At 46.6% G+C, this 13,133-nt stretch overlaps 1 protein-coding gene across 4 annotated transcripts in view; it reads left to right on the top strand.

Moving 5' to 3' along the window:
* Positions 1-13,133, top strand: part of NPNT (nephronectin) — a 284,483-nt gene that overhangs the window by 145,360 nt on the left and 125,990 nt on the right. For all 4 annotated transcript variants that reach the window (XM_086962034.1, XM_086962032.1, XM_086962033.1 and 1 more), the window contains 2 exons: positions 251-370; positions 12,051-12,170. In XM_086962034.1, coding sequence (XP_086818160.1) covers positions 251-370; positions 12,051-12,170 — 240 coding nt within the window. The remainder of the gene's footprint in view (positions 1-250; positions 371-12,050; positions 12,171-13,133) is intronic.

Raw genomic sequence — 13,133 nt, 5'->3', positions numbered from 1 at the left:
TGTAGGCTAACACAGGTTAGTGGAAATGACATAACTGTGTCCATCCTGAGTAGCACAACTCATCAAGCCAGAATTCAGAGGACCCCACTGCTTCTACCCACGTTCCCTCAAAATGCACCCATTCAAGCTTCCACGCCATTCCCTCTACGATAGACCACAGAGCATTAACTCTGCATTCGAGGTCATAGTCTAATGCTCACTCACATGTATGTCTTGTTCTTCCCCATCCCATGCTCCGCACTCTCTCCAGATCTCAACGAGTGCGGCCTGAAGCCCCGCCCGTGCAAACACCGCTGCATGAACACCTTTGGGAGCTACAAGTGCTACTGTCTGAATGGATACATGCTGATGCCCGACGGGTCATGTTCAAGTAAGTTGGCCTAATTATACTTTCTGGTTTATCTTGTTCTCTTTAAAAAAATATATATATATCGTAATGCCATGTGACCAAGGCCGCTGGGACGGCCGAAACGCGTTATGACAATCTGTCTAATGGCTGAATAAAAGAATGCTGAGAAAAGGTGGTCCTTGCCTCGTGTTTCGCTAGGAAGGCGTCGCTGCTGCGAGGTATTTGCAGATATATATATATATATATATATATATTCATGTGATCAAGCCTCTGGACAGAGGCGAAACGCGTCATGGCGGACATGCTAAAATGCACGAATAAAGCACCTTTTGTTTGGCACCAGAACGGGTTTCAGCTCGTCATTTCTTTTAACTACAACTGCCTTGTTAGCGCTTTTGGCGTGTTTATATATATATGATTACAGCTGCAGAGGAAATATGTTTGTTACAATGGAAGGAATAGTTTTAGATGTCATTTTGCCAGCCCCTGTTTTTCCCACACACGATATGGAGCTGCTCTTTCCAAAACCATATATCCGAATATTAAATGAATACGTGTCAACTTGTTCCTTGTCATATGAGAGTGTCATTGAGACCTGCTTTTTTTGTTACATATTTTGGGAACTCTGAGCTCTGTACATTGTAAATAAGTTTATCCAGTATTAAAGGTGTCTTTCATAGATTCACATGCCTGAATCATTCCCCGTCGTCGAGACGGGAGCCTCCGGTACATAGAAAAGTAATGTCCTATAGACATACATAGAGAAAAATAGGCCTAAGGTCCTCCCCTTAGTAGCCTATCCTTGTCCTTATGTAAAAAGGACCAAACTCTTAGAGCCAGCCAATCAGCTAACACCTCCCTCTAGAACCTTCCTGTCAGGAGCCTCAGTCCCTCAGATTTTCTACCGCACGTTGTGCTAAGGGAGTCTCCCCTGAGCTCTGCTCAGATTCTGTGTTTTTTCACTTAATTTACAATAATTTTGCTTTCTACTATGGATTACCTTCACAGATGAATGAAAGAATTTTATTTTAAAGCCTGCGCTTCTTGTTCCAGAAGGTTGCTTTGCTCTGTTCCTCACACTCACAGGCCAAAGGCTGCAAGGTATGTTGCACTTTCTCAAGTAATTTCTTGAGGAGTCGTGAAGAGAGACTTTTAATATTGTTCAGACCAGAAAGGAGGTTTTTATTTTCTCCAGTTACTGCTATGAGGCGTGGCCCTCAAAGTCCAGGAGACCTCTAAAGAAGAGAATCTCCTCAGACTCATTCCTCAGGGGACCGTCCTGAGAAGGCCCTAAAAAAGACCGCTCAAGGGTCTTCCGGGCGCAGTCCTTCAAAAATCTCCTCACTCTGTGGAAAAGGAGATTAAAGGACTTGCTTTTGGAGAAAAAAATCAGGTAAAAAGACGACTTCTGAGCCGTCAAAATCACCTCCACTGGTCATGGGATCATTCAGAAAGGCGTCTTCTATACCTCCTAAGGTAAAGACTAAGAAGCCAACATCGTCAACTGGATCGTCGATGACAAAACCACCATCATTGCCTATGACAGCCTCTTCGTCTACGATGGCCTCGTCTACGCTGGCCTCGTCTACGATGGCCTCGTCTACAATGGCACGTCGACGAGAGCGTCGACGACGACGAGTGCGTCGACGACGAGGGCGTCGACGACGAGGGCGTCGACGACGAGAGTGTCGACGACGAGAGTGTCGACGACGAGAGTGTCGCCGACGAGAGTGTCGCCGACGAGAGTGTCGACGACGAGAGTGTCGACGACGAGAGTGTCGACGACGAGAGTGTCGACGACGAGAGTGTCGACGACGAGAGTGTCGACGACGGAAGTGTCGACGACGGAAGTGTCGACGACGGAAGTGTCGACGACGGAAGTGAGAGCGTCGACGAGAGTGTCGACGAGAGTGGACGAGAGTGTCGACGAGAGCGGACGAGAGTGTCGACGACGACAGCGAGAGCGTCGACGGCGAGAGCGTCGACGACGACTGCTTGTCTATATGACGGCCTAGTCTATGACGGCCTCATCTACAAAGGCTAGTCTATGACGGCGTTGACGGCCTTGTCTACGACGGATCGTCTATGGAGTCGACTGCTCGTCTATGACAACCTGTCTACGGTATCGACGATGGCCTCGTCTACGACGGCCTCATCTACGAAGGCTCGTCTACGATGGCTCGTCTACGATGGCATAGTCCCGACGACCTCGTCTATGACGGCCTGTCTACGGCGGCCTGTCTACAGCGTCGACAAGGGCCTAGTATACGATGGCCTAGTCTACGATGGCCTAATCTACGAGGGCCTGGTCTACGATGGCCTAGTCTACGTGGCCTAGTCTTCGAGGGCCTAGTCTACGATGACCTAATCTACGATGGCCTCGTCTACGATGGCCTCATCTACGATGGCCTCGTCTACGATGGACTCGTCTATGATGGCCTCGTCTATGATGACCTCATCTACGACGGCCTCATCTACAAAGGCTAGTCTCCGACGTTGTCGATGACTGCTCGTCTACGACGGCATGGTCTATGGCGGCGATCTCGTCGAAGGGCTCGTGGACGAAGGAAGAAATCCGCCAATTCTGGAATCTCTTCTAAGGTGGTAGAGAGGGCTGCTCAACGTTTTAAGATCCAATAACCTCTCAGGAAGAGGCCTGTCTCTTGTTCGTCATCGAAGAACCCTTCAAGAAGGCAGTAAGGTCAATACTGATTATCTATTACCCATAGTCAGGAACGGTAAGGGTCATGATGTACCCCTCCTCTGTATCACTGGTGATCCCTCAGTTGGATAAGACGTATAAGGCGCCAGATACAGCACCGGCGTGTTTCACAGGAACATCCTAAGCCGGACTCCGTGGTGACACAGGCGGCCCAGAAGAGCTCCGGGACTCCTTCGGTCCCGTTGTCGCCTCCTCCTGATAAGGAGGGAATAAGAGTGGACGACATTGGGAACAGGCTTTCCCCAGCGAACGCTCTAACGCCCTTGGGACGCTATTGTGAACAATTGTGAGCACACATGCCCCATACCAAAGTGGAGTCTGCTAGATGGTGAAGCATCGGCGTCAAGCCATAGACTGCGCGAGGAATATCGCTATGACAGGGTTCCACCAGTTGGCTGGAGCAGCAGTCTTGCGGATCCAAGGAGGGCCCTTTCCGTCCTGAGGTGCGAACAACGTTTTTTGGGACAAACCATATGATAGCCAGTTACTATTTGGCACAAAAAGTTAACGAAGCAGACAATGCAAGAGCTTTGGCCACTCTTCAGTATAGGAACCAGTCCTTTAGTAGAAATGGAGGAAGAAGACGGTCTTCCTACAGAGGAAATTATCAATTCGAGTCTTCCTGCTCTTCAGGCCAGAATGGACTGCGATGCCCTCGGCGCCAACAATAGCAAAACAAGCGCTCTTCTTTTGCGAAGTTGTCCTTTCAGGGAGAGGACAGCGGAGATATCAAAATTTACGGCTGCTTCTTCGAGAGATCTGGATTATGCTGTAGAAAGGAGCTATGGCGAGAATACCTCCTCATAAGGGAAAAGGATTTTATTCCTGCTTCCTTTTGATCCAAAAAAAAAAAAAAAAAAAAAAAAAAAAAAAAAAAAAAGATAAGCGGTGGAGACCAATCTTAGATTTCAGAGCCATCAACAAATTCCTACGGAAGCATTCGTTTCGCATGATAATCCAGGAGGTCTTGCAAACAGGACGCTTACTCCCATGTCCCAATTCACAGGAATAGCTAACCGTACTTACGATTTGCAGTAGTGGGCAGACGCTTGCAGTTTCGCGTTCTGCCTTTTGGGCTCAAGTCTGCGCCGCAAACATTCAAGAAATACCGTTCCCCGGTGGCGGCATATCTCAGACACCAAGTCTTTCAGTATCTGAATGACTGGCTGGTCAAGGCTTCATCCTTAGAAGATGTGTCCAGGTCTTCCAACGCCTGTTTTCAGCTTTGATTGCTTGGATCTCACCCTCAATCAAGAAAACGCCTATTTTCAGCTTTGATTGCTTGGATCTCACCCTCAATCAAGAAAAATCGGTCCTAAAACCTTTTCACTACATAAGTTTCCTAGGTGCAACCCTGGACACACGGTCAGCAAAGGTTTTCCCTTCCAGAGAGTGATTGTGTATCCTCCTGATTCCTCACTGTCAACTACGAATGAGACCTCTACAGGAGGCGCTCTAGAAGCAGTGGGTCCACTGCACAGGGTCATCTGACGACCACATAAAAAATGAATTCTCATATGGCCGGAGCCCTACAATGGGGGATATCATCTCAAAACCTGTCTCAAAGCTCGTCATTCCTACTTCCGGCTGTTCCTCATGTCGTCACAAAAGGCGTCTCTTTGGAAGGCTCTGGAGTTTTTTCTGCAAGAGCTACAGATATGTGGAAGGTGGTCTCCTATGGAGAAGAAACTACATATCAATCTGCTTGAACTATGGGCGGTCTTCCTGGCCCTTCAAGCTTGCCTGCCAAAAATAGGACGGACAATGAGCTCACAAAGGTGTTGTGCAGCCAGAAAACATCGTCACACGAGTGGGAGCTTGTCCAACAAATCATTGGCCAAATCTTCTCCAGATAAAGCACGCAGCAAATTGATCTATTTGCAACGAGAATGAACGCCAAATGCCCACACTTCGCAAATTGGCAACCCCAGTCAGGGTCCCTAGGGAATGCATCTCCAATCGCATGGCGCAACGTCTTTGCGTAGGCCTTTCCGCCACTCCCGATGCTTCCCATGGTCTTCACTAAAATTTACTTGGAGCCTTGTATTCTGATTTTAATAGCCTCAATTTGGCCGAGGCAACATTGGTTCAAAGAGCTCCACCGTCTATCCCTGGAGCCACCGGCCCACCTGCGCCAGTACCTATCCCTGCTTACAATGAACTATAATCAAGTTCAACGTCCGGATCTGAAGTCTCTCAAGTTAGTCTCCTGGCCCCTGGGTTCAGAGTTCCACCATCTGAATATTCCACAAGACTGTGGACATTCTTACCAGAGCAGGGGCGGATACACCTAAACATATTCCCTGAAATGGAAGCGCTTTTGTGTTTAGGGTGCAGATCACGGAAATTGGCCTTTCTCCACGTCACCGGAGCAAATATTGCCTTATCTATTACATCCGGCACAGTCGGACCTAGCCCACTCCTCCAGTAAAGTACACTTAGCAGCAATATCTCGTTATGAAATAATTTCAACGAGTCCATTGCTCTGGTCAAGCGGGTTGATTAAGCAAGTTCTAAAACGATTATACAGATCTTTCCCGCCAGTAAGGATGTTGCCACCTCCTGGCATCTCAATGTGGTTCTTAACCAGCTCATAAAACATCTGTTTGAACCAGTACACAGAGCTGACCCAAAGTATGTCTCGTGGACAATCCACACCCCTCCTGGCGCTCAAATCCGCAAGGAGGGTCAGTGAGCTACAGGCGGTTTTGTATCCAGGATCCTTTTCTGCAGTTTAATAGAGACTGGGTGACTCTGAGATCCACTCCTAGGTTTATCTCAAAAGTTCAGTCGAACTTACACCTAAATGAACCTGTGGTTATGCGTTCCTTTTTTCCGAACCACAGCACGGCAGCTGAGAGATCGCTGTTTTTTTCCTTGGATCTCAAGCAATGTTTACAGTTTTACAGTGACAAAACGAAAACATGCAGGAAATCTAACCAGCTATTACGAACTTACAGCAGACCTAGGAAGGGTCTACCGCTTGCCAAGCAGAGCATCTCCAAATGGAATTCTGCAGCCATTGCTTTCTGCCATGACCAAGTTGGACAGCCATTGCATTCCAAAGTGAGAGCGCTCACCATGAGAGCTATGTCCACTTCTATGGTTCTCATTCACATTACAGGGCGACAACATGGAAGTCGCCGCATACCTTTACTAGGCAATTCTGCCTGGATACGGAGCTGATGAATGATGCAGCAGTGGGACAAACAGTGTAACGCCATCTATTTCGGTAAGGTGTAACGCCATCTATTTCGGTAAGGTGAGCCTTCCTCCGTCCCTCCATCCTACCCTGGTATGCACATTTCTTTAGTGTTATTTATTGTGGATACCTAGTGATGGTTCATGCTCTAGTGATGGTTCATGCTCGCAGGATGTCTTATCTAAGGACTTCTATATGCTGTTCCATCAGAAATGTGCACTCTGCATTGCTTGCTACTCTGATTCAGGCATGTGAATCTATGAAAGACACCTTTAATACTGGATAAGAAATGAGTTACTTACCTGTAACTACAGTTATCCAGTATTGGTGTCTTTCATAGATTCACATGCAACCCTCCCGCCTCCCCTGGAAGGACTCACCTATCTCTCTATCAGTGCTACGCCTACTTAGCTTGGTGCGTACGAAAATCTGAGGGACTGAGGCTCCTGACAGGAAGGTTCTAGAGGGAGGTGTTAGCTGATTGGCTGGCTCTAAGAGTTTGGTCCTTTTTACATAAGGACAAGGATAGGCTACTAAGGGGAGGACCTTAGGCCTATTTTTCTCTATGTATGTCTATAGGACATTACTTTTCTATGTACCGGAGGCTCCCGTCTCGACGACGGGGAATGATTCAGGCATGTGAATCTATGAAAGACACCAATACTGGATAACTGTAGTTACAGGTAAGTAACTCATTTCTTATGACTGTGATACAAGAATGGAAACAAAAACTAGACCTGTTGCTCACACCGGACATAGGACAACTTGAGCTCTTTCAAACTGTCTAAAAGTTTAAATCTCTTTTACACGGGGAGGAGGAGGTGCAGGGGAATGTTTTTATAAACCAGGTTCACATTTAAGGTGCGTTGCAGTTCCTTCTTGCAGGTTTCCTTCCATTGCCCGTGGACACACATTCCCAAGGCAGATGAAAGTCTGCAAACATGGCCGCCCCCTGTAGTAGGCCTGTAAATATTTAGCCATTAACACCAACAGATGCCTCGTGGCTCCCGGGTGGAGGAGGCGGCGCTGCGTATGGCTGCCGCGGTGCCGCGCCCGGAGGTTGACATTCCTGTCTCACAAAAGGAGATATTTTGAGCACCTGACGAGATAGAAAGTTCTCCCTGAGGCGTGAAAGCTGGGAAACCGGGCCACAGGTGCTTGGAAATAGCAGTTTGAAGTGACTCACGTTCAATCTTAGCTGAGAGGTGGAAGGAATCAGTCAGTGGGGTGACGTTTTTTGCAACGTGAGTAGTGTGTGCTAGAAAAACACAGAGCAGTGCCCACAATTAAAGGGACTTTGATCAGACAGATTCTGGTTGTGGCTGGGTCTTTGAATAAGACATTAGTCAGAAACACATGGTGCAGGAGCAGACATAACTGAGGCCTGAAGGTTAATCACCAAGAGGTAATGCGTTTATGAGAGTACAAATTCACAGATTTCAAACTCCATTAAAATCAATGCGGCCATTGCAGCTGGGCAAGAATAAGGCTGTGCTCCATAGTATGAGGTACAGACTAAATGAGCGAGACCAGAAGTGTTTGTGTTGCATTGCCGTTAAAGCTTAATTTGAGCAAGTGGGGACCACTTGGACTCAGTGGTGTAGTGTGGGCAGGGCAACAGGGGCAATTGCCCTGGGCACAACATTCTTTGGGGCATTGTTAGGGGTGCAGGGGCAGTCTTAGGGGGGCAAAATGTTAAAAGAAAAGTGGAAGGATACTTGCCCTGCCCCAGGCGCTGCCAACCAACACTACACCGCTCGTTGGACTCATATACGGGGACAGCACTTATTTATCCCCATGAGATATTTACGAAGATCCAGGAAGGGAAAAACAAACACAGGGGAAGGAGAAGGAAGAGAAAGACGAAAAAACCACCACAATGGGAGAAAGTTAGAACCTGCAGGAGAGATAAAGGTACAGGATGTGACTGGTGGTGGATTAAAGAAGCACGGGGTGGAGTCAAGACTACGCATAGGGCACCCTGACATTTAATAGCATAAACTTCCGAGCAGAGCTTTGAGCACCGGCACTCGTTGTTTGACAAATTAAGCACTAGCTGTGAGGATGCACCTGGAGCTTCCACAGGCAGCAGTACAACCAGAACAGTAACAGGTACAACCAGGCTGCCGCCCACGTTGCCCTATACTTCACCAGCTGGAACCGCCACTGTGGTGGATGACCTGCCAATCACTGGTACCTCACGCTTCATCCTTGCACCATCTTGTTACGCCGGGCCTGTGCGAATATCCATTTTAAATATGTTGTCCGTGTTGGTATTTGTAAAAGAATTGATATTAAAGAATGAAATGATCAATTCCCCTTCCAATGATTCATGATAATACAATAGATACAAAACAGTGAAATTTGCTTTTGAAGTGTCTGGAATCCCTTTTATTTGCCACTCAAGCGCCCACTGCCTCGGTCGTTAAAGTGAGACTGCATTTTTGGTGATGATATCATAGGGGCTTTTTTCTGAGATTCATTCATGAGGAGTGAGTGAGGTCCTCACTCAGAATGTTCTACACACCCACAGCTTTCGCCTTTACCTTGATTCTGGCGGGAAATCCATTGCATACAGGCATCAGGGGGTCTGTGAGTGTTTGGGTATTCATGGTCGGAATATTTCTTTTGACTGAATTGAAGAACATGCCCACATTTTGAGATGCACAGAGTGGCCACTGCCGATAGAAAGATGGGTTCTATTTCAATTGGTCTAGGAGTTAAATACATCTCTCAATTCATCATTTAACCACTAGACGTCCCTTGTGTTGATTAAACAACCATTGATACTTTTTTAGCCCAAAATGCCTGCAGTCTGTACTTTTTGTCGATCTACGCCCACATGTCCATGGTTTCTGTGGGGAAACGATGTGCAGTGATGGGGGTGGGTGGAAGAGACTTTTCCCGGAAAACTCTTCCTTTGACTCCAGTTGACCCTACCTACACATTTCTCCATATGTGGCATGCGGTGAAGGGTGTGAGGCTCAGTGGTCCGTGGCAGCAACTACTGGGCCTTCCAAGAGGAAAGATGATGCTCACTCCTCTCTCTGGTGCGATTGGTGCTTTTCGTTGAGCATACATCACTTTAATGGAAAGTTAAAAAAGATATATGGCAAGCCAGATCAAGGAACCACATTGGCAATAAGATTTTAAGACGAAGTAGAAAATGCATTGAAACTGACCAGTCCTGTTTGTCAGATTCTGTGGACCTGCTATACAAGGGCCATTGGGTGGTATGGCTGTGGGTCTTCAGGTGCACTGTGGGTGTGCTGGGCTAATGAGGAATGCATTTCTTTCCTTCTTGCCATGAATGCAACTGAATCTCTTCTTCTGCCAAACGAGGATTGTGTGTGTCTATGATGGACACTGAACACACAGTCCTCTATCTAGATCCTCTTTCAGTTGTGCTGCAAATAGAAACAAATTCCTCCGCATTCTCCTCTCTCTCGCGTAGGCCCTTGTATCATGTGACACTGCCCCTGGCAAGTCCTAGAGAAACGTAGCTGGACCCCGCTAATGCCAATTGTATGCATGTGACTTTTATCCGCATATTATAAAAGAAAAATATAAGGGCTACTGTGGATCAACTTCACCAGTCCTAAATCGGATAAGTAACACATACAGATGAAGACAAATGAGTCAAATTTTTCATACATAACCATATGCACATGTACCTTCTATAACAGTCAATACCAGTAGATTTTAGGGATCAGATTTTCATGTTTTTAGAAACCCAGATATTGTTGCTACTAAAAAAATGTTTCTTAAAGGTTGTGAACTTTCCCTCCAGCATTATAATTTAATCTGTATATTTTCCCTTTCATAGGAAACTCGGGTGTTAGTCTCTTTCTTTGCTCCTTCTCCTGTATTCAGATCTGTTTAGCTCTAAATGTGCCATGCTCCCAGACCTTAGCTGGCTCTGATCCCTTTGGAGTCTTGTCTCCCTTATTCACAGAGGAGACTAGGTGGGCACCGCTGTGATTCTGGTAGGGAGTGCGGTGCAGTCCGTGCCACACGCAGGGCAGTGGAAGTGTGGGTCAGCATGGCAATGAGGGAAGGCTGCAAAAGCTGAAGAGCCCAGTACCATACGGCTGAAGTAGCACTTTTCAAAGTATTTTATAGATTTTATAAACAAGACATCAGAATCTCTGTACAAGGTTAGCCTCTCGAACTTTGTACAACAGTGATCGAACCATATGCTTAGCTAACCCCACCTGATGTGGTTTAGTGAGAACGAGAAAAGAAAAAGATGAAAGCAGAAGAGAAAGGAGTGAAAGAAGGGCAAAAGGCAATTTCTGTGATTGTGAGGTGTGTAGGCCCGTGGTGAGCCGCCACGTCATTTGCTTGCGAGTTAGGGAGACACGTTGGTCCATCCGCTCCGGAAGGCTCTAGTGATTCCTCCTTTATATTCTTTTTACCGCACTTAACGGGGGGAGTGCAGGTGTCGCCGGGGGCCGAATGGTTTCATGGGGGTTCGTATAAGTCTAGGTGTGTGTCTAGTGATCTCCACATCCCTCTCGTTGCTGCTTTCCAGGGTGAGTTCTGTAGTGCAATGTTGTCTGCATCTCTGAAGTGTGTAATCCAGTTGAACCAGCCCTTGTATGAGGTCTTACTTGTTCCCTTCCAGTTGGTTAAAGCCATTTTCACCGCTGCGGTCAGCAGTAGGTCAAGCAGGTCCCTATCGTGCTCTAATCTTAGTTCTGTGGCCATGAATGTGGTGGTGAGGGAGGAGAATTCAGTTGTTAGTGTACAGCCCAGTACCCTGTTTATAAACCCAAAGATTTTCTCCCAGTAGGTTTTGAGAGTCGGACATCGATAGAGAAGGTGTGCTAGATCCCCCTTTTCCTTGCTGCAGTTCCAGCATAGCACTTTCCATCAGATAGTACAGGGAGGCAGTTGCATTGGTTGGTAATTGAGAAATGAGATGTAGTTAGGAAAGTGAAACCTAGAGATTGAACAGGTTGATGAGATATGTGATAATCCTCATATAGCTGGCTCTTTTTTCCCCCTTCATCTGTGTATCTATTATATAAATACCGCAGCATGGCTTTCTTTTCAGTATTGCACGGATTTCAGTGGACTAAACCAGGTTACTTCACATTACCACACTATCTCCTAACTATTTATCAGTTGCTGTACAGGAGTAGAGAGCATCGAGTCCGAGCAAAATGCAATGCTGACCACATCCCAGGAGCAAAGTGAACCCAATTAGGTACCTACCACCTGTTGACCTGATCTGTCAAAACAGGATATTACCGGCAACCTTCCACTGCAAAAATTCACTGTTTGTGGCCCACTACTGCTTCTGCCCATGACCCTGAAGCTATAGCTTTCATTGCAAATCCACTGTATGTTTTCCAGGTCCTTCCGGCGGTAGAGCTGTTGGAGGCCTTGTGTGTCGCAGTTTTTCCTTGTCAACACATTAAACATGTATGGCGTATATTGGAAATTCATGCACTATTGCCGTTCAAATCAAATCATTTATATACATTCCTGCTATCCTGTGTTAAAGGAAAGACTAACCATTGCCTATGAGCCTGCTGTAAAATGAGAAGGAAGCCATTATTCACAAACTCCCAGCTCTAAGTTCAATGCACAGTAGCCTTCTAGGCTCCAAGCAGAGCCAATCTCCAGTTTACAGACTGGATGACTTCAATGGTAAGGCCTCACCTTCAGATAAGCTATGCCTAACCCTTCACAAAGACAACAGGACAATCAGCAGATTTGTTTATGCATTCAGTGCTTGTTTAGTAATGAGTTTCCTTTCATTTCTCCAGATGCCCTAACTTGTTCCATGGCAAATTGTCAGTATGGCTGTGATGTTTTGAAAGGGGAGGTGAGGTGTCGCTGTCCTTCTCCAGGCCTGCAGCTGGCACCTGATGGCAGAACCTGCTTAGGTGAGTAGTGAGGTGCAAGGCACTATAAAATGCATTTAGGAGGTGGAAGGTGAGTGTGATGCAAACGTTTGTGCTAGAGACTTTGTTGGGAGTTATATATATCTTAGATGAAGCTCCTAATTTTGATGTTTCTATTGTCAACCACCAATACCAAATTTGGCCAAGTTTTTCTCAAGGGTATGAGGCCTGAACAGCATTAAAATCTTAGCTGGGCTTAAAAAAATTCTATAACCTCATTGTCTATCTTCATGTTGTTTACTCGGCTGCATGATGCTGAAGTTCCTTATCAATTTCCTAGTCTGAATGACTTCTAGCTCCTCTTTTAGGCCTGTAGATTTGCACATCCAAGTCACCAAAATGCTGGCTGTAGGAGAGGTGATATCACGCTCGCTTTAAGCCCAGAGGCCATCTTATGTTTGTCCTCTTGTCCCATTCTTGACCCCTAGACAGGCTTTCATTTGCTGTGAAGGGATGAGAGAAGTGACCGTGGGGGAAAGGGCTTCCTTCTTAGCACCTGAGACAAGCGATAGCACCTCGCATAGGCACTGCCAGGGATATCAGAGGTCAAACAAGGGGTATCATTTCATACCACTGGCTAAACATAACGGGAACACATGGATTAGATATATTTATAGTAAATCTTGTCAGTCATCTCACCAATTGCAGGAAACACATCTAAGTTGAAACCTCCGGTCTCATAGCACACTCAAGTCCATACCACGTCCTGGAGGGAACATTCATGTTTCTAGTCCATCTTTTTTGGATAAGATGGAACCCCCCTTGACAGAACCCTGTTATAAAGATCAGTCTAGGTATCTTCCCAAATCAAGCCTTTACCACAGCATGGTGGTCTGGGAACTGGGAGTCTGACAAAACTTGCCCTCTCAGCCCTGGTGTGATCGAAGTGATTGTGTGTGTGAAAAAAGGGGGTATCCCCGACTACAGTTCCTAAATCGGGATAAC

This window comes from Lissotriton vulgaris, chromosome 3_1 (assembly GCF_964263255.1).
Source record: "Lissotriton vulgaris chromosome 3_1, aLisVul1.2, whole genome shotgun sequence".
NCBI lineage: Eukaryota > Metazoa > Chordata > Amphibia > Caudata > Salamandridae > Lissotriton > Lissotriton vulgaris.
The sequence above is the reverse complement of the archived record's forward strand: the minus strand, read 5'-3'. Positions and strand labels throughout refer to the sequence as shown.